The sequence below is a fragment of the Trifolium pratense genome, linkage group LG1 (assembly GCF_020283565.1).
Source record: "Trifolium pratense cultivar HEN17-A07 linkage group LG1, ARS_RC_1.1, whole genome shotgun sequence".
NCBI classification, from domain to species: Eukaryota; Viridiplantae; Streptophyta; class Magnoliopsida; order Fabales; family Fabaceae; genus Trifolium; species Trifolium pratense.
The window spans coordinates 51,535,604-51,559,462 of NC_060059.1; the positions used below are offsets into that span (position 1 = coordinate 51,535,604).

At 32.8% G+C, this 23,859-nt stretch overlaps 1 protein-coding gene across 2 annotated transcripts; it reads left to right on the top strand.

Moving 5' to 3' along the window:
- Nucleotides 1-10,266: 10,266 nt before the first annotated feature.
- On the top strand, nucleotides 10,267-21,445 carry LOC123902110 (DNA-directed RNA polymerases II, IV and V subunit 8B-like). 2 transcript variants are annotated; one of them, XM_045951769.1, is made up of 5 exons: nucleotides 10,267-10,416; nucleotides 11,949-12,047; nucleotides 12,189-12,346; nucleotides 20,686-20,777; nucleotides 21,082-21,445. In XM_045951769.1, the coding sequence occupies exons 2-5, from the start codon at nucleotides 11,972-11,974 to the stop codon at nucleotides 21,191-21,193; spliced, it is 438 nt and encodes a 145-aa protein (XP_045807725.1). In that variant the 5' UTR covers nucleotides 10,267-10,416; nucleotides 11,949-11,971; the 3' UTR covers nucleotides 21,194-21,445. The 2 variants fall into 2 exon arrangements, with proteins under 2 accessions (XP_045807725.1, XP_045807726.1); XM_045951770.1 differs by having other exon boundaries at nucleotides 10,275-10,416; nucleotides 11,602-12,047.
- The last annotated feature ends 2,414 nt before the right edge of the window (nucleotides 21,446-23,859 follow it).

The window sequence follows — 23,859 nt, forward strand, 5'->3', positions numbered from 1 at the left end:
AATGCGAAGAAGTCACTATGTTTAGTGGTGAGGAATTAGGTAATATGTATGAGGTCTTTGTGATTCAAAAAAAAAATGTATGAGATCTTTGGTTCGATCTTCAGCTCTATTATAAACAAAAAAAAGTGCGTAGATTTTTTTGTCTTCAAATTTATCAAGTAATAACATCTTGGCTTAATTACAATTTTTTCCTTCTATTTTCACCATTTTGCGTAATTGATCCCCTTATTTTAAATTTGATAATTTTAGTTCCTCTAACACATATTTTTGTCAAAAATATGGTGATACAATATATTTTAAATTAACTTTATAAAAGAATTTCTTACGGTTTCATCGATGTTGGTGTTATCTCATTATCATATTATGTTTTTTTAGTGATATACTGTATAATAATTAATGAGATTTGTTTTCATGGAACCCCACCTCACCATCATATATGATGGAAGGGGCCACCCTTATTATTTATTAATGGACATTTTAGAAAGTTGAACTTCACTAACGAAAAGGATAACCACTGAGATGATCAAATAAAATAAAATGAAAGAAAAACTATATCTTGCCTAACTATTCTAGATCCGACCTACTTTATGATGTGTGTTCGTTAATTAATCTCCACATTCTCAAAATATTTATTCACCTTACTAGAGACAAAAGAAAGCATCGTAGATATTTCCAATTTATATAAAGGGGTAAGATGGTGACAATATTGAAAATGTTATCCATTCTATGGAAGAGGTAGCTAGGGTATGATTTATATAAAATGCTTTTTTATTGAAAAGATGGACACATTAACATCCCAACAAAAATTAAAGCAGACCATAAAACAATTTATATACAGTTGAAGATGATATATAGGGTAGTAATCGATCTATGATAGATACTTGAGTGACATATTATATATGTCATTGATTATGGAGAGCATATCTCCAGTACATTAAACATTAGCAAACAAAAATATAATCTATGTGGGCTTAGCACCGTTGAATACCAAAAAAAAAAAACTATTCTATATTATTAATTTGAACCATGATCAAATCCAAAGTGTCAAAATTTATATTTATATTTATGTGAATTTTTCTTTCTTTGTTTCTTTTATTTTTATTTTTAACGTATAATGTGAATTCTTTCTATATAGGATGGTAATGGGTGTCCATGGGTGTGAGTTTCATATTACCCAAACCCACACCCATATATTCGGATGCACCCAAATTCAAGCTCAAATGTTGTTCGGGTGGAAAAATGAAACTCACACTCACACTCGTTGGGTTCGGATATTTTCACTCAAACCCGAAACTCGTAACAAGAACACGCATAACTGATTATCTGTTCAAATTCGACCCAAACTATATTTGATAAAATGCAAAATGTAGCATAATTTGGTAATATAGTTTGTAAATTTCAAAATACTTTTTTATTACACTAAACAATTCATCAAATGTTATCATCACTACAACATGCACCAGTACAACATTCAAAAACTTAAAAGAAAGCAAAATACATAAGGGTAAATATGTAATTTAATATATAAACGGGTGAATGAATGAGTTTCGGGTCTAGGTTTGATACAACCCAAACCTATACCCATATATTCGGGTGCCACCCGAACCCAAACCCAGTCAACTCGGGTTTCGCCAGTTGATTTGGGTTTGGGTTCGGGTGGGTCTATCGGGTTTGAGTTTTTCTGTCATCCCTATTTCTATCTTTATAGATGAATCTGAATGATTTAATGAGTCATATAAATTTCAACCAATAAAAAAATCATACTAATAAAAAGATAATATATGGCAATAAAAAAAAACCTAATAAAAAGACAATATATATAGATTTAGGTGATTCTAATATTCAACTCTTGTATGTGTCAAAAAAAAAAAATCAACTCTTGTAGAAAAAATTTCTCATAAAAAAAGTGAGTTGTTAGCGGGCTTTTGAATTATATCGAGATTATGATGAATTGGCTAAACCAATGCAAATGCGATACCTTGTTGTCAAGTTTTGGTAGAGAATTGGTAAAAGTTACAATATTAAATTAAGAAATAAAGTTAATGTGTTTTGCTTTTAGTGTTTTATTTGATTTGATTCATGGGTTCCTAGCATCTTTCTTCTATAAAAAATTAATTAAGGCTTTGAGTATTTAGTGCCTCAGAAAGTATAGACAACTCCAAGAACTATGTAATTTATAATATTTTTATATTTCCTACATAACTATCAAAATCATGTAAATTGCAATTTCTTTTTGTTTTGAAATGTGAGGGTCATTTTCCATGGTTTTATATATGAAGATTTTATTATACATCGTTTTCTAAAGTTACTTTTGTTTTTCTTCTAATGTGTTATATATTGATCTTGAATCTACTGGTAATTAATATCCAAATTAGTAGATTCAGTAATTTTCAAAGTCATGTTCGGTGTTTGGATTGCTTGGAGGATAGTATTTCTGTCCCAAAATATAAGTAAAAGTTGGTCAACAAATTGTAAATGTATTTGGTCTAAATTTTGAACAAAATACATCAAGTTTGTTTGACTCATTTTTGCTTATATTTTGGGACGGATGGAGCAGGGGCGTCTCCGAGTTTTTGGAGGCTCTGTGCAAAATATAAAAGTGGTCCTTTAATATATATATATATATATATATATATATATATATATATATATATATATATATATATATATATATATAGAGTCAGGATCCGTTGACACCAACTAGTTTGACACCAAATGTTACACCTCTCAATAACGTTTTAACCGATATAAATTTTATAAAATCCACCGTTGGATTGAAAGTTTACATCATATAGATCATTTGTGTAAAATTTCAAATAAATCCAAAATCATTTGATATGTTATTGAGATACATCAAAATTAACGGTTTTTATATTTTTTTAAATGCCGTTAATCTTTATGTGTCTCAATAGCATATCAAATGATTTTGGATTTGTCTGAAATTTTACACAAATGATCTATATGATGTAAACTTTCAATCCAACGGTGGATTTTATAAAATTTATATCGGTTAAAACGTTATTGAGAGGTGTAACATTTGGTGTCAAACTAGTTGGTGTCAACGGATCCTGACTCATATATATATATATATAATCATTCTTATTGTTTTAAACATATAAATTATCAATATTAAACTAATTGCATTAAATCAAATGAGACAAGAAATACAAAATAATTATTTTTGTATATAACGTCAAAAAGGAACATCCTAATCTAAGATTAAATTTTATGCAAAGATTAAAATGACTAGAACTATATTTAAGAGTATAGATAACTAATATATTGATACTCATATGATACTTTATGAACATTAAGAATATATAACTATTATTTTAGGGCCTAAAAATTAATCTATTAATATACACATGTGTTGAGGCCGCCTCTGGGAGGGAGTATATAATATTTTCTTTCATTTAAAAAAATAAATTGTTGGAACAAAGTTCACATTGGTGTGTGAATTAAAAATAAAATCGAGTCCCATATCGGGTACTGGAGCATACTAGTATGTTGTAGCATACTAGTGTGTATTTTGAGGAAATAAATAAAATTAAGTCTCACATTTATTTATTTTATTATGATTTATTTTCCATCAATTTGTAACTGACAAGTTTATGGGAGAATAATTCTACTTGAAGGCTAGACTTACAAAACCGATTGCTCAATTCACAAAAGAAGAAGCTTTTCATTTTTTGTGAAAATAGTGAAAACAAATATTAACCTCTAGCTGTCGCTAGAAATGATGATAAAAACAAAAGCTCTCAATTGTAATGACAATTTGTTTTTGTTTTGTTTGAATCGGAACTCTTCAAAGATAGCTCTCATCTTTAATCAAGGTATTTGCAAGCTTTATGATATTCATCCTGTCAAGAAAGAGGTACATGATTACCTATAATTTTCATTATCAATTATGAACTATATCATTCTTTTGTTGTCCATGGAATTTGCCAAGTGTTTATAATAAATGTGTTACAACTCTTTTTCATGAGAAATGTTCTTAATGTGATTAATAACCTTCTACCTATATGTATAACATATGGATAAAGATGTTTTATAATAGTTAAAGGATATCTTACCTACACTTGTTTTTCGTCTGCAAAGATTTTTTAGGAATTTTCCAATATAAGACTATTTACGGTGATGTTGTTTTTAAACTAGCAAGAACTAGTTCCACTATTTATTTGGTCATGCTAATAGGAAATATTTGTCTTAATTTTTATTCTGAATGAATTGTTTAGAGAAGAACAAATTCTTTATCTTGTTAATCACATGGTTGTTGTTAATTTACAATAGTAAGTATCAGACCATTTTTATACTAGTACTTGTATTAGTATTAACTTGGTTTTGGTTATGACTGATCAAATATCACTAGTTCCTTAAAATAAAGAATGGTCTTAGTACCATTATCCCTTTGATTTAAGAATGGTTTTAGTACCATATTGGAATGACCTTAGTGTCATTATATTGATTGATATTGTAATATCATCAATACATGTGGTATTGTAGTACCACATGTGGTATCGTAGTACCGTTGATTCATAGATTGATGTTGTAGCATCAATTTGAGTGGTATTGTAGTACCACTGAATCACCGATGAAACATAGAATGATGTCGTAGCATCAATTCGAGTGGTATTGTAGTACCATTCATGAAGGTGTATTCTTTGACCGATTTCTACCGTGCAGTAGCATATCGGTATACAGTTGAAACTGGGCTGTTTTATCCTGGGGACGGCGTGGTTGATAGTCTGCTTGCACAATTTTGGGCAGTGCCACGAAACGTCTTAAAGAGAGCGACCTAGTCCGCGACTCAACCCAGTAATCTCTTCGGTGACTGTAAAAATTATTTTTTAACGGTTTTTTAAATCCAAAAGCAACATAAATAAAATAAATAGTATTATTATCTTTCTTTGCCTTTCGTGCGTGTGCTTTAGCTTTATTATTTATTTATTTAGTTTGCTTTAATTTTCACTTGATGGAAAAATGTTTGTTAGAAATCAAGAATGAATTGGTGTAAGTGGTAAAGATTTTGGTCTTCAGAGGTTCGATTTCCTGATTCATGTGTATGAAGAAAATTCGGATAGGAGGGAATAACTCACCTTATACCTCGATGGATGTTAATAATGACTAATTGTAGTGGGAATTTCGTACCACCTAAAAAAATGTTTGGTAGAACAACATGTTTGCATAAATAGTAAATTGTGTGTGATGGACACTATTCTATTGTGAGACAATCCAGAAAGTGGTTTGGCCCATGAATCAACTTTATAAATTCTGACACAATAATTGAGAGACGTTTTCTCTCCCGACCCCCCTCATTTCTTTTCTACCCCCCAATAATCCAATTTTGCCCCTTGCGGTATGAAAAAATTTTGCCAACAAACTTCGGTTTATATAAACCGAAGTTTTTAAACATGGAAAAAAAATTCGGTTTATATAAACCGAAATAACATATACCCCCCAAAAAGAAGGAAAATTTATGTGAAAATTCGTGTAGAGCTACTTGTGGTAAATTTATCATATCTCTCTGAATATAGGTCGTATGCTAATGATTTTTAATCCCGTGTAAAGAAGACAAAATTTACTACAAGATTGACACCGGAATTATTAAATTTCATTAAGTATAGTACGAGAAAATCTACCTACAAGTTTGAGAAAAGTTTCTGCAAAATGTTGTAGATATACCTGTGGTAAATTTATCATAGCTCTCTGAATATAAGTCGTATGCTAATGATTTTTAATCCAGTGTAAAGAAGACAAAATTTACTACAAGATTGACACCGGAATTATTAAATTTCATTAAGTATAGTATGAGAAAATCTACCTACAAGTTTGAGAAAAGTTTCTGCAAAATGTTGTAGATATACCTGTGGTAAATTTATCATAGCTCTCTGAATATAAGTCGTATGCTAATTATTTTTAATCCAGTGTAAAGAAGACAAAATTTACTACACGATTGAAACCGGAATTGTTAAATTTCATTAAGTATAGTATGAGAAACTCTACCTACAAGTTTGAGAAAAGTTTATGCTCTGTTTCTGTACCAGTACCCACTATTTGGTCAAACTGAACCAATTGGATAGTTAACCCTCAAAACAAAAATTATATTTGTATTGTTGACACCCTAAGCTTTCCAACGAGTGGTCGTTTACTCAAATCGGACATCGTTTAGTATTTCAAATAAATTGTGGAAGTTGAGGGTCTCATGCAGAATTTATGCAGGAAAACTGGAAAAATTTTTAGAACACAATATTTCGGTTTATATAAACCGAATTTTTTTAGCATGACAAAAAAAATCGGTTCGTATAAACCGAAGTACCCCCCAAGGGCAAAAACGGAAATTCAGGGGGTAGAAAAGAAATGAGGGGGGTCGGGAGAGAAACCATCAAAATGTATGTACACTCTATTGTTGGTCAATATGTTTTCTCTTCCCCTCTCATGAATCTTTTATACCCCCAATATTTTAATTTTACCCTTGCAAAAAAATTCGGTTCGCAGAAACCGAATTTTTTCTAGTGCAAATTCAGAGTAAATTTCGGTTTTTAGAAACCGAAATTTGTTTTCAAGGCAAAAAAAAATTTCGGTTTCTACGAACCGAAGTTTTTTCAAGGGCAAAATTGGAAATTCAGGGGGGATAAAAGATTCATGGGGGGTGGGGAGAGAAAACATCGTTGGTCAATGATGATGAGATTCCCACATACATATTAGGGTTGTGGTATCGTATCCTACATGCTTTACTTACTCCATACTCGATCTCCCTCGAACTTATTTTCACTTGTTGCTCAAATCTTTAAAATTAGAAAGTTTATCTTAATTTGTGTACCCATAATTAAGGGATACTAGTATAAGTTTAGATAAAAAAAATAAAAAAATTCAGTAGCAACAACAAAAGAGTGAAGTGGTATCAGGAGCGTTTTCGAGTTTTAGGAAGCTCTGTGCAAAATATAAAAGTGATCTTTTAATAAAAAAATATAAATTTTTTTTAAAAGAATTTTTAATTTAAATTGCATATAATATATAAATAAAATCATTCTTATTCTTGTAAACATATAAATTATCATATTAAACCAATTGAATTAAATCAAATTTGACAAAAAATACAAAATAATTATCTTTGTATATAACGTCAAAAAGGAACTTCCTAATCTAAGGTTAAATTTTATGCAAAGATTAAAATTGACTAGAACTATATTTACGAGTATAGATAACTAATCTATTGATACTCATATGATATTTTATGAACATTAACAATATATAACTATGATTTCAGGGACTAAAAATTAATCTATTAATATACATCTGATATTTTATAGGTATAAATAATATATAAGTAATATTATAGGAAGTAAAGAATATTTTTTGTTATGAGCACTTGCCTAAAATTATATAGTTGTTATAAATATTTTGAGATAATTTCCAAGATCTTAGACACACACTATATATAAAAGAAGTAAAGAATATTTTTTGTTATGAGCCACATTTTCTAAAGCTCCAAGGAGATTTTGTGTCAAATAAAAAAAAAAAAAAAAAGCTCCAAGGAGATTTAGAAATATCAGGTACCAGGCCACTTTTGGTACAGGAAATTATTTAGAACTAATCTTTGACAAATATTGGTTTATTATTTACACATACGCCTGAGTAAATCCTTTAAAAATGATGTTAGAATATTCTTCTCATGTAGTTTAAATTATAAATAAAAATGACATTCATCTGAAAAACTATAATTATATACGGACCGTGAGTGAAATGTGTGTGCGGATGTTTTAGTGAAAATGGATGCTATCTCCAAGACGTTTGAGGCGTAGAGTTTATTAGGTAGTAATCCCTTGTTTTGTTTTGTTTTTTCCTTTCTTTTTCTCATTTGTAACCGAAAAAAGTTTAAATTATAAATAAAAATGGCATTCATTTTAAAAACTATAATGGATGATATTTAAATATTTATTAATAGTATACAAAATTTACAATATACAAATGGGAGATTATTAACATAAATATTCAAAGCCAGGGTGCAAAGTTTTGAATTTGACATGTTTGATGTTATGCTATTATTGTAGGTTGAACTGCTATTGATCACTGAAAAAAAGAAAGAAACTAATTTGTTAGAGTATTTTGAAGTTTATCCTATAATTAGAGTCAAAGTGGTGTTCTTTTCTTTGTTGCATTTGGAAGCTAAATAAAGAGGTATCATGAAAAATCATTAGATGCTCAATCAATTCACAGCAATAATTACTTATTCCATGAGGATCAACCAAATCAAGCCTTGGGCTAAAATGAAAGAGTGACACAAGTGGTGCATGGTGCACCACTTGTCAATATCTCGATAACGAAAATAAATTTTATAAAATTCATCGTTGGATTGAAAGTTTATATCATATAGATCATTCATATAAATTTTTAGAAATGTCCTTCAATCTTATCAGCAACTATCTAATTGTTCTGCTCTGTTTCTCTTTAATTGGTTGAAATGTTTATTATGTTTTTTTTTCTTTTTTTTGAAAACTTGGTATCTGGCTTTAGAACCGACTAATCCAAGGGGATCAATCTTACCGTCCACTTGCGGGGCCTATTTAAAGCCAGAGTTTTTTTACTTTAGAAGTGAAATTGAAAGATGGAAAATGCTAACATGATCTTTGAAAGAAAAGACAAAAAAAAAATGAAAAGGTAAAAAAAAAATGTAATGTGACATCCTTTTTAATTTTTAAAATTATTTCATTAGTTAGTTAGAATCTCTATTAGTTTGTTAGATCTGTTTATTAGTAGTTGATTGATACCCAAATTGCTCTATATATAAAAATCATGCTCAAATCATTATTGTACTATTTTTCAAAATCTTTTATCAATATGATTTTTACTATCTTTCCGGCTTTCTAAGCTCTAACCCTTCATTTTCTCTAAACCATGAAAATCGTAACATGGTATCATCATCTCGGTTGCGATCTCCGGAAACACATTCCGCTTCCGTCATTGTATCGGTACTGGGGAAATCCTCCATTGCTCACCACAAAGAAATTTTTACAGTATTGTTTGATCCTCCTTCATTTCTTATAGTTTACTCCATTATTTGTCATTTGTGGAAGAAATAAAAAATGAAGAAATTTTTCGCACTTCCCTTCTGCCACTTCAAAAATCACAGCAACAATCAATTCATATTCAAGAACCTTTGATTGATTCAATTTCAGAGGCAAAGAGGGAGATTTCAACTGCATCTACCTATGTTCTTGAATCAATTACATCATACAACAATTTCAGTTTCGATAATTTTCATTCTGAAATTTGTTCCGATCAGATCGATTGAGTTTGTGAAACCAGAGATCAAAGGCTGCACTGTCAAGATCAAGGAAATAACATGTATTCTCGTTGAAGTCTAGGAAAGGCCCATTAGGTCAAGGAATGATGGAGAATAAAAGGAAGTACTTATTAGGAGGGGAAAAAGGGGGGCTAATCTATTTTATTGTAAAATGTGTATTTCAACCTTAGTCATTTCCTGAAATGCTCTAGAAATCTCTAGAGTAGCTCACTTATTGTAAGTATCTTATGTTTACATACGTGAACGGGTATTAACCCTCTGGTTCATGAGGAAGGGGGCCCGATAATTCAGAGTTTGACAACAAGTTAAGTAAAATATGGTCGAGAATTGTTCCCACCTAGAATTGAACTCGATTCTCTCAAAACAATTCGTCTTAGGGGAAGCTAATTAAGCACTAGAGCTCAATGTCTTGGTTTCCACCCAATCATTTTTATAAGAAATAAAATCGTCATTTCCATTTAATATTCATATAAATTTAAATTTATTCAATACATACCCCTATTTAATTACTTTTAATTTCACTAATTTACTTATTTTTTTTGGCCAAATAGTTTACTGGCTAGAAATTTTACTTTGAAGGTAGATAAGTGAGGTGTCTGTGGTTTGAATTCCGGCCCCTACATATAAAATACGATTTCTCTTACCAATTGAGTTAAGCTCATAAGGACCTAATTTACTTAGTTTTAAGTACCGTTTGACCTACTTTTTTCTCCTGATCTTTTTTCTTAGAAGTTTTAGTAAGAAAAAAACAAATATTATCAAACAATTTTTTAACCTTATTATAATAAAATAATAAAAAAAAAAACAACTTTTAACCCTATTTTTATAAAAAAAAGTAAGATTTACCTTTATAGTTAAAATAGCTTCTATAGATAAAAATAAAACTGACCGAACGGTACCTTAATATTTTCTTTTCTTGTTACAAGTGAAATTATAAATTTGAAAATTTAGTTTAAAATTAATAAAAAAAATTGTGAAAAAAAAAACAGAGTAAAAAAGGGACCGAGGTAGAGTTAGTATTTTGAAACGCTGAGACTTCCATCCTTCACTCGTTTCCGTCGCTGCCTGCCTACCCACCTCCGCCGGCCACCGTTCCTTTCATCTTCTCTCCGGTGAGTTACTCTAACTTTCCACTCAACATTTACACCCTTTCTCCTCTATTTCTCTTAACTACCGCACTTATATAGATTCGCTTCACCTAGGGTTGCATCGATGCTTACTTTCTTCTTTTACTTTGATTATCTTTGTTTCTTACTTGTTCTAATCATTTTGTTTTCCTTCAATTGAGCTTCGTCTTCTCTTGGTACAAATGGTGGTAGTTTTGTATTGTAGTGATATTATTCTAGGGTTTTGTTAGTTTCTTGTCAAATCTGTGCCTTAATTTGATTGAAGCTCACTGATTTTTGTGTTTTGTAACTGTTTTGAGTCCCAAAATTCTATGAGTAACTTTTTTAATTGCTGATTAGTGTTGTGATACTGAATTAGTGACATTGTTGTTGATTTAAACATTGGTACTTTGACGACAAATCCTAGCTCAACTGGCACAAGTGCCGAAATTGCTAGGTCAGATGCTATGACCGGGGTTTGAACCCTGGTCCCTTCACTTTCGGTGTGTGGGTTTTTAGTGGCTTGCCATTTCGTCTATCTACCCGAAAAACATAAAAAAATAAACATTGGTACTTTTTTGTGATTAGCTTGATAGTGAACTAGTGATACTGATACCACTGTTGATTGAAATTTTGGTGATTAGGCTATTGGTCATATTGTGTGTTTGTTTAAGGCTGCTCTTTTAGGGAATATAGTGCAATTGTAATGTAAAGAATCAAAGATTGTTTCTTGTGTTTGGTAAAGCTCAACACCTCATGCTTATGTTGGATCATAGTTAAGACTATAAGGGTATGTTTAGAAGATGGGTTTTGGAGGAAAAGGGAATCGAAGACTTTTTTTTTTCATTTGTAAATTAAATAACTCATATAACATTTCTAAGATTGATTAAAAGGGTGATTGAAATATTATGACTATATATAACATTATTCCTTCAATTTTTTTCAAAATCTCAAATATGTATCAAGATATAGAATATAGATTTAGCCCTCCAAAACACAACTCACAAACATACCCTAAAGTTTTTTGATCTTGTGCTATCTGGTTGAGGGTTACTGTGTTCAGTTTTATTTAATTTAAGTGCTGAAATTTTATGTTTCTTTTTATTTTTATTTTTTATTGTTCGAGTACCACAAGCGTGTTTATTGAATTGCATTTTTTCATAGAATTAAAAAGCTGTTTTTCATGACCAGGTTGGTTGGCTAGTTTTACTGATAAAAGTATGGGTTAGGTACCCAACCCGGAACCAAAGAAAATTGATTGGTTTGGGTATCGGGTTTGGTCAAGTTTGACCCAACCCAACCCGTGAACACCCGTGTTTCGCATGATCTAATTCCCAAATCCCTACTTTAGAGAAGGGAAGGAACTAGTGGAACCCAACCTCTACATACTGGTCACAAGCACGCTCGTTTGTAACTTTTGTTCTGAAAATAACATTAATTTCTTCTCCTTATCTTGTTAAGTCTTATTATAGAGAAGATTGGTGAAACCTTTTAATTTGTCGTTGGTTGATACTTGATCACCTTTACCTAATTTTCAGTTTCAGCAAGGGGAACAGCTACAATGGTGGAGTTTCTCCTTGAAGATATATTTAGAGTTGAGAAAGTCAACCCAGATGACAAAAAGTTATTTGAAAAAGGTACCCTTATTATTATTATATCTATTATTATCAATTCATCATCATCATCATCATCATCATCATCATCATCATCTTAGTGGGATTGCTCTTATTAGTGAGATGCTACTTGATTCTAACACTTTTGCTTATGTGTTTCTTAAGTTAACCGCATTGAAGCAAGAAGTGAAAAGTTTGACATGTTTATGCAACTAGACATCAATTCTGAGCTATACCCGTTAAAGGCGGGACAGAAGTTTTCTCTTGCGCTTGTTCCAACACTCAATCCGGATGGCACCCCAGACACTGGCTACTATAATCCGGTAATTCATTTATTATTTGTTACACACGACCCAGAGTCTTGTTTGGGTTGACTTATTTGTGCTTATCTACTGACATTATAACTTGTGAAATTGTTTATCGAGTGTTCGTGAGAACAAACACTCAACAAACAATTGATGATTACCCCCTTGATCTCCTTTTCTGTTTTGTGTACCCATGTCTTTTTCTAGGACTTCTTTTGTCAATCATCAAAACAAAATTATTCATGTGAAAGCATATATTCACATTCTTCCCCTTTTTGATGATGACAAACATCTCATAGAAGGATTTGCTCAATAAGGGGGATAGGATAAAAATAATCAATAATGAAATGTAAGTTAGAGATAAGCACAGATTATGCTCCTGTTTTCTATATGAAAACATTTAAAAATTCACTCCCCCTAAAACATGCAAATCACATAACTCTCCCCCTTTTGGCATTATCAAAGAGCAGGAAAGTAAGAAGTATGTCAACAGATATATTCAGGAAAATTATATCATAAACAAAAAGAATTTAGTGAAAAGTGTAAACTATTTTTTCTTATCTTGAATTTGCAATTCCTTTTTGGAGAAGAACTTTCAATAATATAACCACATGAAACATAGCCACCCTTTTGGCTATTTAGGAGAACTTGTTTTTGTCCCCCTTCATGTCCTTTGAATAGACACTATCAAGATACCAATTGGAGTTCTTAGCCTTCAAGCACACCTACAACACAATCAAGTTTTGACTTTTGGTATAAATGATTTTGGACCCTTGTGAGTTAGCTTTTGGTGAAGTGCCTTTTGGAATCCACCTTTTTAACATCCACAAATATACTTTTCCTTGCATTGCAAATAGAGGATGTGTGGCCTCCTCTTCCACCATAAAATCATTTTACAGAAGGACTTACTAGATTTGTTGTTGGGACTAAAAAATCTTTTTGAAAGATTTTTCATGAGTTTTTGGAATATATCCCAAACAAACATTTCTAGAAGATCCCTTTTGGTTCTCCGAAAGAATGTTCAAGTTGTCTCTTCCCCTTGTGAATTTTGCAACTGCGCTATGCAAATCCTCAATTTTATTTTTCAAAATATTGCAATCATCACACCTGGAGACTTGTTCAGTTCTTCCTTATTATTTTCACAAGAGGTGCCAATAAAAAGTTTCACTTACAAAATCTTGTTTTTCTTTAAGAACCTCCATCTCTTTGTTTAAAAATTCAATTTTTTATTCAAGAAGATAATAGGATTTCTTAGAAGAACAATTCTTCTAAGTCTAATCGTTTCATAATTTAGCTCTTCATAAACAATAAGTGACTCATCATAAGTTAAATCATATTTTAGCTCAAGAGAGTTTACCTGATCTTCATAATTTTCTAGGAAGCACAAATTTGCCTCTACGTTTTCTGATTCATCTAACGAGTTCATGTCATTATCATCCCAAGCAATATAAACCTTCATTTTGTATATTTCTTTTGACTTAGAGGACAATTGGGTTTTGTGACCCTTTTTACCATACTTGTAGCAAGTTGGATTGACGGAAGTTCTTTCGTCATTCTTATGTGGAGAATTACGGATCTGTTTTCCCTTTCGTTTATGTCTCATGAACTTGCGATCCATCGCACTGATATCTTCCTTGTCTACATTAACCCCCCCCCCTCTTTAATTAATCCTTGCTTTGAGAGCAAGATCTTTTTTCTCTCATCACTTTGTTCACTTTCAATAAGGCTTGGTTGTTTATGTTATTTTTTCACTTTTAATATGTCGATTTAATTCAAGCTCGTGTTCATGCAAATTACCAAATGAAGTTGCTGTTATAATTTTTTATTATAATAATTTATTTTAAAGTAATATTATTTTTATTTGCCACGTTTAATTAAGTTCTTGCTGAGTCAAAATAGCTGTTCCAATTTATTTGCTACACTACCGTTAACTATCTTAATTATTGGAACGATTATAGTTTAATTAGTTCTTGCTGTGTGAGAAGTCTAGAAAGATATACATAAACAATCTGTAACATCCTTTCTTACATTAAGCATACAAAATACCCACGCATATATAAAAATTATTTTTGGTCCCTTGAGAATCCAAAGTTAGTTCCTGTGTCCTTGCTAATTCATGTGCGGTGCTAGCAAGAAGTGACTGTTGTATCCTGGAGGGTATTAGCTTTGAGACCAACTGCACCGGGTAACTGACTTGTGGTGGCGAAATACTCTTAAGATTGTTTATGTATATCTTTCTAGACTTCTCACACATCTATATATATCCCTTCCATTAAGCATATGCACGTTGCAATTGTCTAGCCAGCAAACTATAACCGTTCCAATAATTAAGATAGTTAACGGTAGTGTAGCAAATAAATTGGAACAGCTATTTTGACTCGGCAAGAACTAATTAAACGTGCCAAATAAAAATATGTAGAAAATAATAAGTGAATACTGTTATGTGTTATTCCTCAGCTCAAGGCTGGTTTAAATAGGAAGAGTACAAACATAAAAGGAAATAATAGATAAGCTTAGAATCTCCTAGAAATAACAAACTAGGAAACTAAATATTTTCCAACACCCCCCCTCAAGTTGGTGCATAGATATCTATCATGCCCAACTTGCCGATCAAATGCTCAAAGGTGGGTCTTGCTAAGCTTTTGGTCAAGATATCTGCAGTTTGCTGACTCGAAGTTACAAAAGGTAGACATATGATTCTGGCATCTAACTTCTCTTTTATGAAATGTCGATCGATCTCAATATGCTTGGTTCTGTCATGTTGAACTGGGTTATGAGCTATGCTAATAGCGGCTTTACTGTCAGAGTATAATTTCAATGGAAGCTCAATTTTCATCTTAAGCTCTTCTAGGACTCTGTGGATCCATAATCCTTCACAAATACCTTGAGCCATAACTCTAAATGTGATGCACGGGTACTCCGTTTTTGAGAGAGTACCGGTACCGGGTACGTACCGGGTACCCGGTACGCGTACGGTACACCTCCGGTACGCACCGACGGCGTACCCGTTTTTTTTTGTTTTACGATCCCGGTACGCGAATGGGTACTCCCGGGTACGCGAATGGGTACTTCCATTCCGTTTTTTTTGTTTATACAACTATTTCCATTCTTTTAAATTTGTTTATTTTTTTTAAGGAAGATTCATTTAATTAGAACGATTCAGTTTCTTTCTTGTCCGGGTGCGGGTACTGGTAGAAGACAAAGTCACAACATTTTTAACCTACTAGTAGAAGACAAAGAGCGTACTAGCAATAGTTCACAACCTTTTCAGCCATGAATATTGATAGTTTTTCTGTTTTGATATTTTTGAACAATTTAAATTACTTTTAAAGTGTGGTATTTTTTATGTTTAATTATTTTAACTCTATTATTTTATTTATATGGACGTACCAGTACCTTAGTTTTTTTGAAAATGCCGTACCCCGTACCGGTACCGGTACTGGGTACCGGTATCGTACCCGCACCAATGCAACACAGCTCTAAACTCAGCTTCTGCACTACTTCTTGCTACAACTCCTTGTTTCTTGCTCCTCCATGTCACAAGATTACCCCAAACATAGGTACAATATCCGGAGGTTGATCTTCTGTCAGTGACTGAACCTGCCCAATCAGCATCAGTAAAGATATACACATTTCTTTCATTAGTCTTCTTAAAAAATAATCCCTTTCCAGGATTTGCTTTCAAATATCGCAGTATCCTATAGACTGCCTCAAGATGTTCCTCAAAAGGAGAATGCATAAACTGACTTACTACACTAACCGAGAAAGCAATGTCAGGTCTAGTGTGTGACAAATAAATCAGTTTCCCAACCAATCTCTGGTACCTTCCAGTATCAACAGGAACACTACCTTCTTCCCAAAGTTTTGCATTAGGATCCATGGGAGTATCTGCTGGTCGACATCCACTCATTCCTGTTTCTTTCAATAAATCTAGAATGTATTTTTGCTGGGAAACTACAATACCATCTTTTGATCGAGCAACCTCAATACCAAGAAAATATCTCATGGATCCCAAGTCCTTGATTTCAAAGTCTAATGCTAATTTCTCTTTTACTCTTGCCATTTCAACTATATCATCTCCAGTAAGGACGATATCATCAACATAAACAATTAGGACAACAATTTTTCCATCTTGGGAGAACTTTGTGAACAAGGTGTGGTCAGCTTGTCCTTGAATGTACCCTTGTTTCTTCATGGAATAAGTGAACTTTTCAAACCAAGCTCTAGGAGACTGCTTTAATCCATACAAAGACTTATTTAGTTTGCATACATTTGATCCAAACTTGTCTTCAAAGCCAGGAGGAATGTCCATATATACTTCTTCTTCTAAATCACCATTGAGAAAAGCATTCTTAACATCCAACTGATGTAGGGGCCAATCTAAGTTAGCAGCAAGAGACAAGCAAAAGTCTCTGAGTAGTCTATACCATAAGTTTGAGTAAAACCCTTAGCCACCAATCGAGCCTTGTACCTTTCGATTGACCCATCTGAATTATACTTCACAGTAAAAACCCATTTGCATCCAACCGTCTTCTTGCCATCCGGTAGTGTCATAACACTCCAGGTTTTGTTCTTTTCAAGAGCTTTCATCTCCTCAAGTACAGCTTCCCTCCACTTTGGAACTTCTAGAGCAACCTGTACATTTTTTGGAATCTCTACACTAGACAATTTTGAGGTAAAGGCAGAAAAAGACGAAGACAAATTTGAATATGATATAAAATTGGACAATGGGTATTTAGTGCAAGATCTAACAGGTTTTCTAACAGCCACAGGATCATCGATATCGGGATACAAAATACGACTCTCAGAAACAGAGATAGACTTACCTTTTCTTTTTTTAGGAAGTTGATCATCCCCCGGTTCAGATTCATGACAGTGTTGAGATGTGGAGTCATCACTTTCTTTGTGATTCTTTCTCACAAAAACCTTTCCTTTCCAAGTCTTGTTTCCTGCTTCAAACCTATTATCTTTATATGACTCATTATTTTGTGGCATTTCAATTAGATCATCATTATCATTGTTTTCAAGATTCTCATTGTTTTCTTCATGAGAAAATGTAGGCTCGGATTCACCAAGCTCACTACTCATAACAGGAGTAGGATTAGATAAAGAATCATGGCCATTTTTCGTTGGTGCAGAAGTATAAGTCTTAGAACTTTGTGATACCGGCAAAGATAAATTATTAAAAAAACTCATGTCCTCAGTTTGAAACGAGTTAAAAAAACTCATGTCCTCAGTTTGAGACGAATCTTCATTTAAATTTCCCCCCTGAAGATGCGTGTCAAAAAAAGGTTTGTTTTCAAAGAATGTAACATCCATGGTGACAAACATTTTCTGATTTTTTGGATCAAAACATTTATATCCCTTCTGGGTTGGAGAATACCCAACAAAAACACATTTTATAGCACGCGGTTCAAGTTTGCTAATATTCTTATGTTCATGAACAAATGCAGTGCAACCAAAGATTTTTAAGGTCAAATCGTTTGAAACACGATCATTAGGAAAACATTCTTTGAAAATATGAATTGGAGTTTGAAAATTAAGAACTTTGGAGGGCACTCTGTTAATTAAGTATGCAGCAGTTAAAACTGCTTCACCCCACAAATAATTTGGTACTTTACTTGCGAAAAGTAAAGCTCTAGCCACCTCCAACAAGTGCCTATTTTTCCTTTCCGCAACTCCATTTTGTTGGGGAGTGTTAGGACATGAACTTTGATGCACAATTCCATTTTCACGAAAAAAATCGCTCAACATTGTGTTAAAATATTCTTTGCCGTTATCACTTCTAAGTACTTGAATATTTGTTTGAAATTGATTTTGCACCATTTTAACAAAATCTTTTACAGCCTGACAAACGTCAGATTTCCCCTCTAACAAGTATACCCAACAAACTCTTGAGTGATCATCTATAAATGTGATAAACCATTTTTTATGAGAAAGTGTACTCGTTCGGTTAGGGCCCCAAACATCACTGTGAATAACAGAAAAAGGTTTTGATGGTTTGTAGGGCTGTAATGGAAAATGAGAACGATGATGTTTTGCAAATTCACATGCTTCACATTTAAACAAAGACAAATCCTTATTACGAAATAACTCAGGAAATAAGTGTTTTAAATAAGGAAAACTAGGATGACCTAATCGTGAATGCCATAACATAACATCATCATTATTATTATTCAGAACTAAAAAAGATTCAAAGCATGAACTTATTGGTTTGGAAGGTAGTTGTGATTCAGGTTCAATGTCGAAGTAGTAGAGTCCTCCACTCTCCTTAGCACTACCAATCATCTTCCCCGAGTTCAAATCCTGAAAAACACAATGAGTACGGAAAAAATTAGTTTGACAATTTCTATCTTGGGCTAATTTACTGACAGACATGAGACTACAAGATAGATTTGGGACATGAAGAACATCTTTAAGGGTTAGACTTGGAGACAACACAACCGAACCTTTACCCGCAATGGCTGAAAAGGATCCATCCGCAATTTTTATTTTATGGTTACCTGCACATGGACTATAAGAAGAAAACAGAGTAGAATCACCTGTCATGTGATCACTTGCACCCGAATCTACTATCCAAGCACGACTGGGACTGACACTAAAAAGGGCAGAAGTACCTTTGGGGGCAACAGAGCCAGAAAGAGTGTTAGATTCAAGAATTTTGTACAGTCTGTCTAGTTGTTCCATCGTGAATGAAAGCTGAATTGAAGAAGACTGATGCTCTTGATCAGAATTACTGGCTTGGAATGTATGACCCTCACCTCCACCTTTATTCTTCTGATTTGAAGGTCGCGGAAGACCATGTAATTTCCAACATTGAAAAATAGTATGTCCCAAACGATGACAATATTTGCATTCACGACGGTATTTGAAAGTGGATGATCGTCGTCGAGAATAAAAAAATGTCATAATTAATAATCTTAGCCAAGTAGTACCGGAAGCAGCAAAGAAAAATGAACACCGGTGAACAGTAGCTACGTGAACAGTACGCGTGTACAGTACCGTCGTGAACAGTACCAGCGAATGAACAGTGCGTATGAACAGTACCGCGGGTGAACAGTGCCGCACACACACGACGGCGGCTAGGGTTTTGCGGAAGCGAGACCCCCAAAATCGGGAGCTCTCGATACCATGTAGAAAATAATAAGTGAATACTGTTATGTGTTATTCCTCAGCTCAAGGCTGGTTTAAATAGGAAGAGTACAAACATAAAAGGAAATAATAGATAAGCTTAGAATCTCCTAGAAATAACAAACTAGGAAACTAAATATTTTCCAACAAAATAATATTACTTTAAAATAAATTATCATAATAAAAAATTATAACAGTTGCTGACGACATAGAAGATAAATCTTTATTCTGATATAGCAGTAACTTTGGGTTGCAGAACTCTTGGGAAATCCTTTGATAGTGAAGATATAATTTAATAAAGTTCTTAGATGGTTAAATATAAGTTGACAACCGAATATTGCTATATCTGAATCTAAAGATTTATCTTCCATGTCTTCGGCAACTTTATTTGGTAAATTGCTGGAACACAAACTTGAATTAAATCGACTCATTGAAAAGTGATGAGAATAGAAAGAACTCTCTCAAAGCAAGGATCAATGAAAAAGACGGTAACTTGGATAATAGTTATACCCTTTTGATGTAAACGATGAAGATATGTTCCCAAATTCAAAAAGTTCATGTGACATAAATGCAAAGAAAAACAAATTCCTAGTTCTCAAGAGACACAATTGACAAGGATAGGTGATAATAGTCAATTCTTTTTGATATTTAAAAAAGGCTTAACTACACATTTGGTCCCTTATGGTTATTTTAGGTTTCAATTTGGTCCCTTACGTTTAAAAAGTATCAATTTGGTCCCTTACGTTTATTTTAGGTTTCAAGTTAGTCCTTTCTGTTAGTTTTGTCACTAACACCGTTTGAACAGTACACATGTCAGTGTGTCCAAGTGCCACGTGTCTGTCCACATATGCAAATTGGCTGCCACATGTGACACAATTGACGGAAATGACTAACTTGAAACCTAAAATAAACGTAAGGGACCAAATTGATATCTTTTAAACGTAAGGGACCAAATTGAAACCTAAAATAAACGTAAGGGACCAAATGTGTAGTTAAACCTTTAAAAAATATACTATGTTTCCGTTTACAACTGTTGGAATTTTTTATATCAGATTTAAAAACAATTCATTTTGCTTTTAGAAAACCAAGTAATGCAAAATGACATTGCTACACACAGATTGCATCTTTTCTTTTTATGGTGGCTATTTCATTCCTTTATTTGTTGTGTTCCAAATCCGTAATCTTGGAATTGCCTAACATAAATCTGCTGCTTTTTAATTCTCTAGGGTAATCGGCAATCAATAGCTGATAACTATGAATACGTCATGTATGGAAAGCTGTACCGAGTAACAGAGGGTTCAGGAGGGCGTGAAAAAGCGTAAGTCTTTTACCTGCTTTGAGTATGGGGATACAGAGAAATGAATTACTGTTTTACTTTGAGTGTAGTCTTGCTGATTAGTCATTTAGAAGCTAGTTTCTGGGAGCAATGAACTCATCGACACATGTTTTCAAGTGGTGGATTTCACTATTTTTTTTTTGAGATTTAGTATTGTAGTCTTAATCAGCGAATGTTTTTCTCAACAACTTCCCAGTTAAAGTTGAAAGTGATGGTTTACATTATAATTTAAGGTTGTACTGTGATGTCTTCATGATTTTTTGTTCTTTAATATTATTTTTGGCAGGGAGCTACAAATTTCATTTGGTGGGCTTCTGATGCTGCTGAAGGGAGATCACTCTCATTTTAACAAGTTTGAGCTTGATCAGAGGCTGTATCTTCTGATGAGGAAAGTCTGAAGACCAGGGTGAAGAAAGCTTGTTTTGAACATCGATGTATGACAGATTATTTACCGTTTGAAATACTAATTCAGGTCTTCATGACCTAATGATGTTTTAAAAACAAATATTTGGTAACCTTGAATTAACTTCTGGAAGAAATTATCTACAAAAAGTGTAATTCGGTTTGCTATCAAACCAAAGATTGCTGCATGACTATCTAGTTTGGATTAGTTTCCAGTAAATAAATTTAGCTGAAACAAATTTCTGGTATGCCATCATTGTGCTTTTTCCCATTCTCTCCACTCTTTTGCCTTGCATGTCAAGGGATCTGGTATGTGAACCAAAAACAATGCTTGCCATTTACCGCCTGCTTTCTGTAAACATGATCCTTTGTTATCCTTCAAAAAAATTAACAAAATCTCTTTATTATTTATGAAACAAAAGAATTTTGAAGCAACATTTGTTTATTTATTTCACTTGATTCAGTAAAGATTGTTGTAGCTCTATTGCAGGAGGCAAAGAGACTGAAACAACTATATATGTTTTGCTGCATTGTCATGGGAAAGTATTGGTTATTGGCATACATACCTAGGGTGATATCGCAAGAATAAGATAATATTTTTGGAGCATCTCTAATATGAGTGAAGCATTGCTCCATTTATTCATTTTGATTGCATAAATGTGTGACATGTGGCATAAAAATTTTAAGGGCTGAGATTTAAAATTGAATAATTAATGTGTTTGATAAAACAAGAAAGGAAAAAATAAGACAAAGGAAAGAAAACGTTCAGTACCAGCCTCATCATCACTACTATAATGTTTCAGATCAGCTTAGGGAGGTTGTCCTAGTTGTTATTGTTGTTGTCATTGTTTAAGAGTTTTTCTTCCTATTGATTTTGGAAATTTTGACTTCAGAGTAGATGCAGAAATAGAGTAAATGCAATTGAAATAGGGTGTGTTAATGTTTGGATAGAACTTCTTGATCGCAAAGAAAGAAAGCCATGTGAGCTGATATATATTGGTGGTTTTGGAGAAGTTGTGTCGATGTGCTGATGGAAGATATGAGCTATTAAGGCATGGTTGCGGTTTAGCTATTGTTTCAAAGAAGATTTTGCGAGTTTCAACATAGGCTAATGTTAGAGCTGTCATGAAACGACGAAGTTTATATATCATGCCAATTTTGTTTCTTGTTTTAATTTCATTCTTTTTCTACAGTCTTGCGAATTCGAATTAAGTAATCTGTGACAGACTAGTCAGTGAATTTGCGTGAAGGCAATCCCAAAACTCTGTTAGATTAGATTTGGAGTCAGAAGAAGAACTTGTTTGCAGAGGTGGAGGACCAACCAAACTACCAATAACACCGAAGCCATTGGATAAGGGCATAGGAGTAGATGATGGTGGTGGTGAATTTTCTGTGGATCCAGCCTAGATAACTGATACCAGATTAGAACCTATAGTGATATTTTAGCTCTCTGAAACGTGCATTCATTGATTATGATTGAATTAGTTACAATTCAATTAAAGGTTTGCTTTTATATCATTGAACTTGAGTTTGTGCATGTTAAGCTACTCTATATATATATATATATATATATATATATATATATATATATATATATATATATATATTTGTTTTACTGAAAACAGACATTGCATTAATTGAAAATAACTTCAGACCATACAATAGATGCAGTCGGATTTGGGACATTTTCCAACCAACTTTTGGAACCCATAATTCTAGCTACTCCTACCAAACTATGAGCTGCCATGTTCTTAGATCTACCTATATAAGCCACCCTAGTGTTACATAAATATGAAAGTAAGTTACTACAATCTAGCTATGATAACATTATCAACCTCATAACATTATCAATTTCAGCCAGTTTCAATCTACCAGAGTGGCATTTGACAACAACATCAGCATCAAGTTCAATTATCAAATTCTCATACCCGTGCTCCTTGGCTAGATCAAGGTACCATCTCAATCGAATTGCTTCAGCAAGAGTTGGAGAAATGTAGATTTCCTCTGACTTAGTTGTTGTAAACAGAGGTTGCCCTCTATGGTCTCGAATCAGCATACCCCAACAAGATTTCCCATCATCAAAGCTAAGCTACTATGTTTAAAATGTCAGATTTGTTGTGTTTTAAATGTGATATCTCAAATAGCTTTCATGCCTTTTCCAAAATCATTCCGCGATAGCTCATATATAGGCTCGTTGATGCTTCTATCACTCTTATCACAATAAATCCTTGTAAAGATATATGTTTCTATATTTCAACCCTCAAAATAATTTGAGTTAAATCTACATTCGACTCAATTTTTTCATAAAAAAAGTTGAAGAATGGATAAATTATAATTAAGAGAAAATTTGAATTCTTTCCTTTGAGTGGCCAGAACCAATGCCTATATTTTCTACCCCGAGTTGAAAATAAAATTGTCAAAAAATATCCGGTATGCTGCCGTCCGCAGTACTGCAATTGGTGAACTCACAGTTGTTGGCAGCAGAGCCTCTATTACAAACATGGAGGTATGTCAAATAGGAAAGATACATTTTTCTATGTTTACAACCTTGAAATAATTTGAGTTACATTACATCTACATTCTACTCAATTTTTTTATTTAAAACTTGAAGAATAGAGAAATTATTATCAAGAGAAAATTTGAATTCCTTCCCGTGAGGTAC

Bases quoted from the DNA above. Each gene is read 5' to 3' on its own strand.
- LOC123902110 (XM_045951769.1), top strand. From the start codon at position 11,972: ATGGTGGAGTTTCTCCTTGAAGATATATTTAGAGTTGAGAAAGTCAAC. The intron at 12,048-12,188 runs GTACCCTTATTA...GTGTTTCTTAAG, and splicing joins CAAAAAGTTATTTGAAAAAG to TTAACCGCATTGAAGCAAGA. The intron at 12,347-20,685 runs GTAATTCATTTA...TTAATTCTCTAG, and splicing joins ACACTGGCTACTATAATCCG to GGTAATCGGCAATCAATAGC.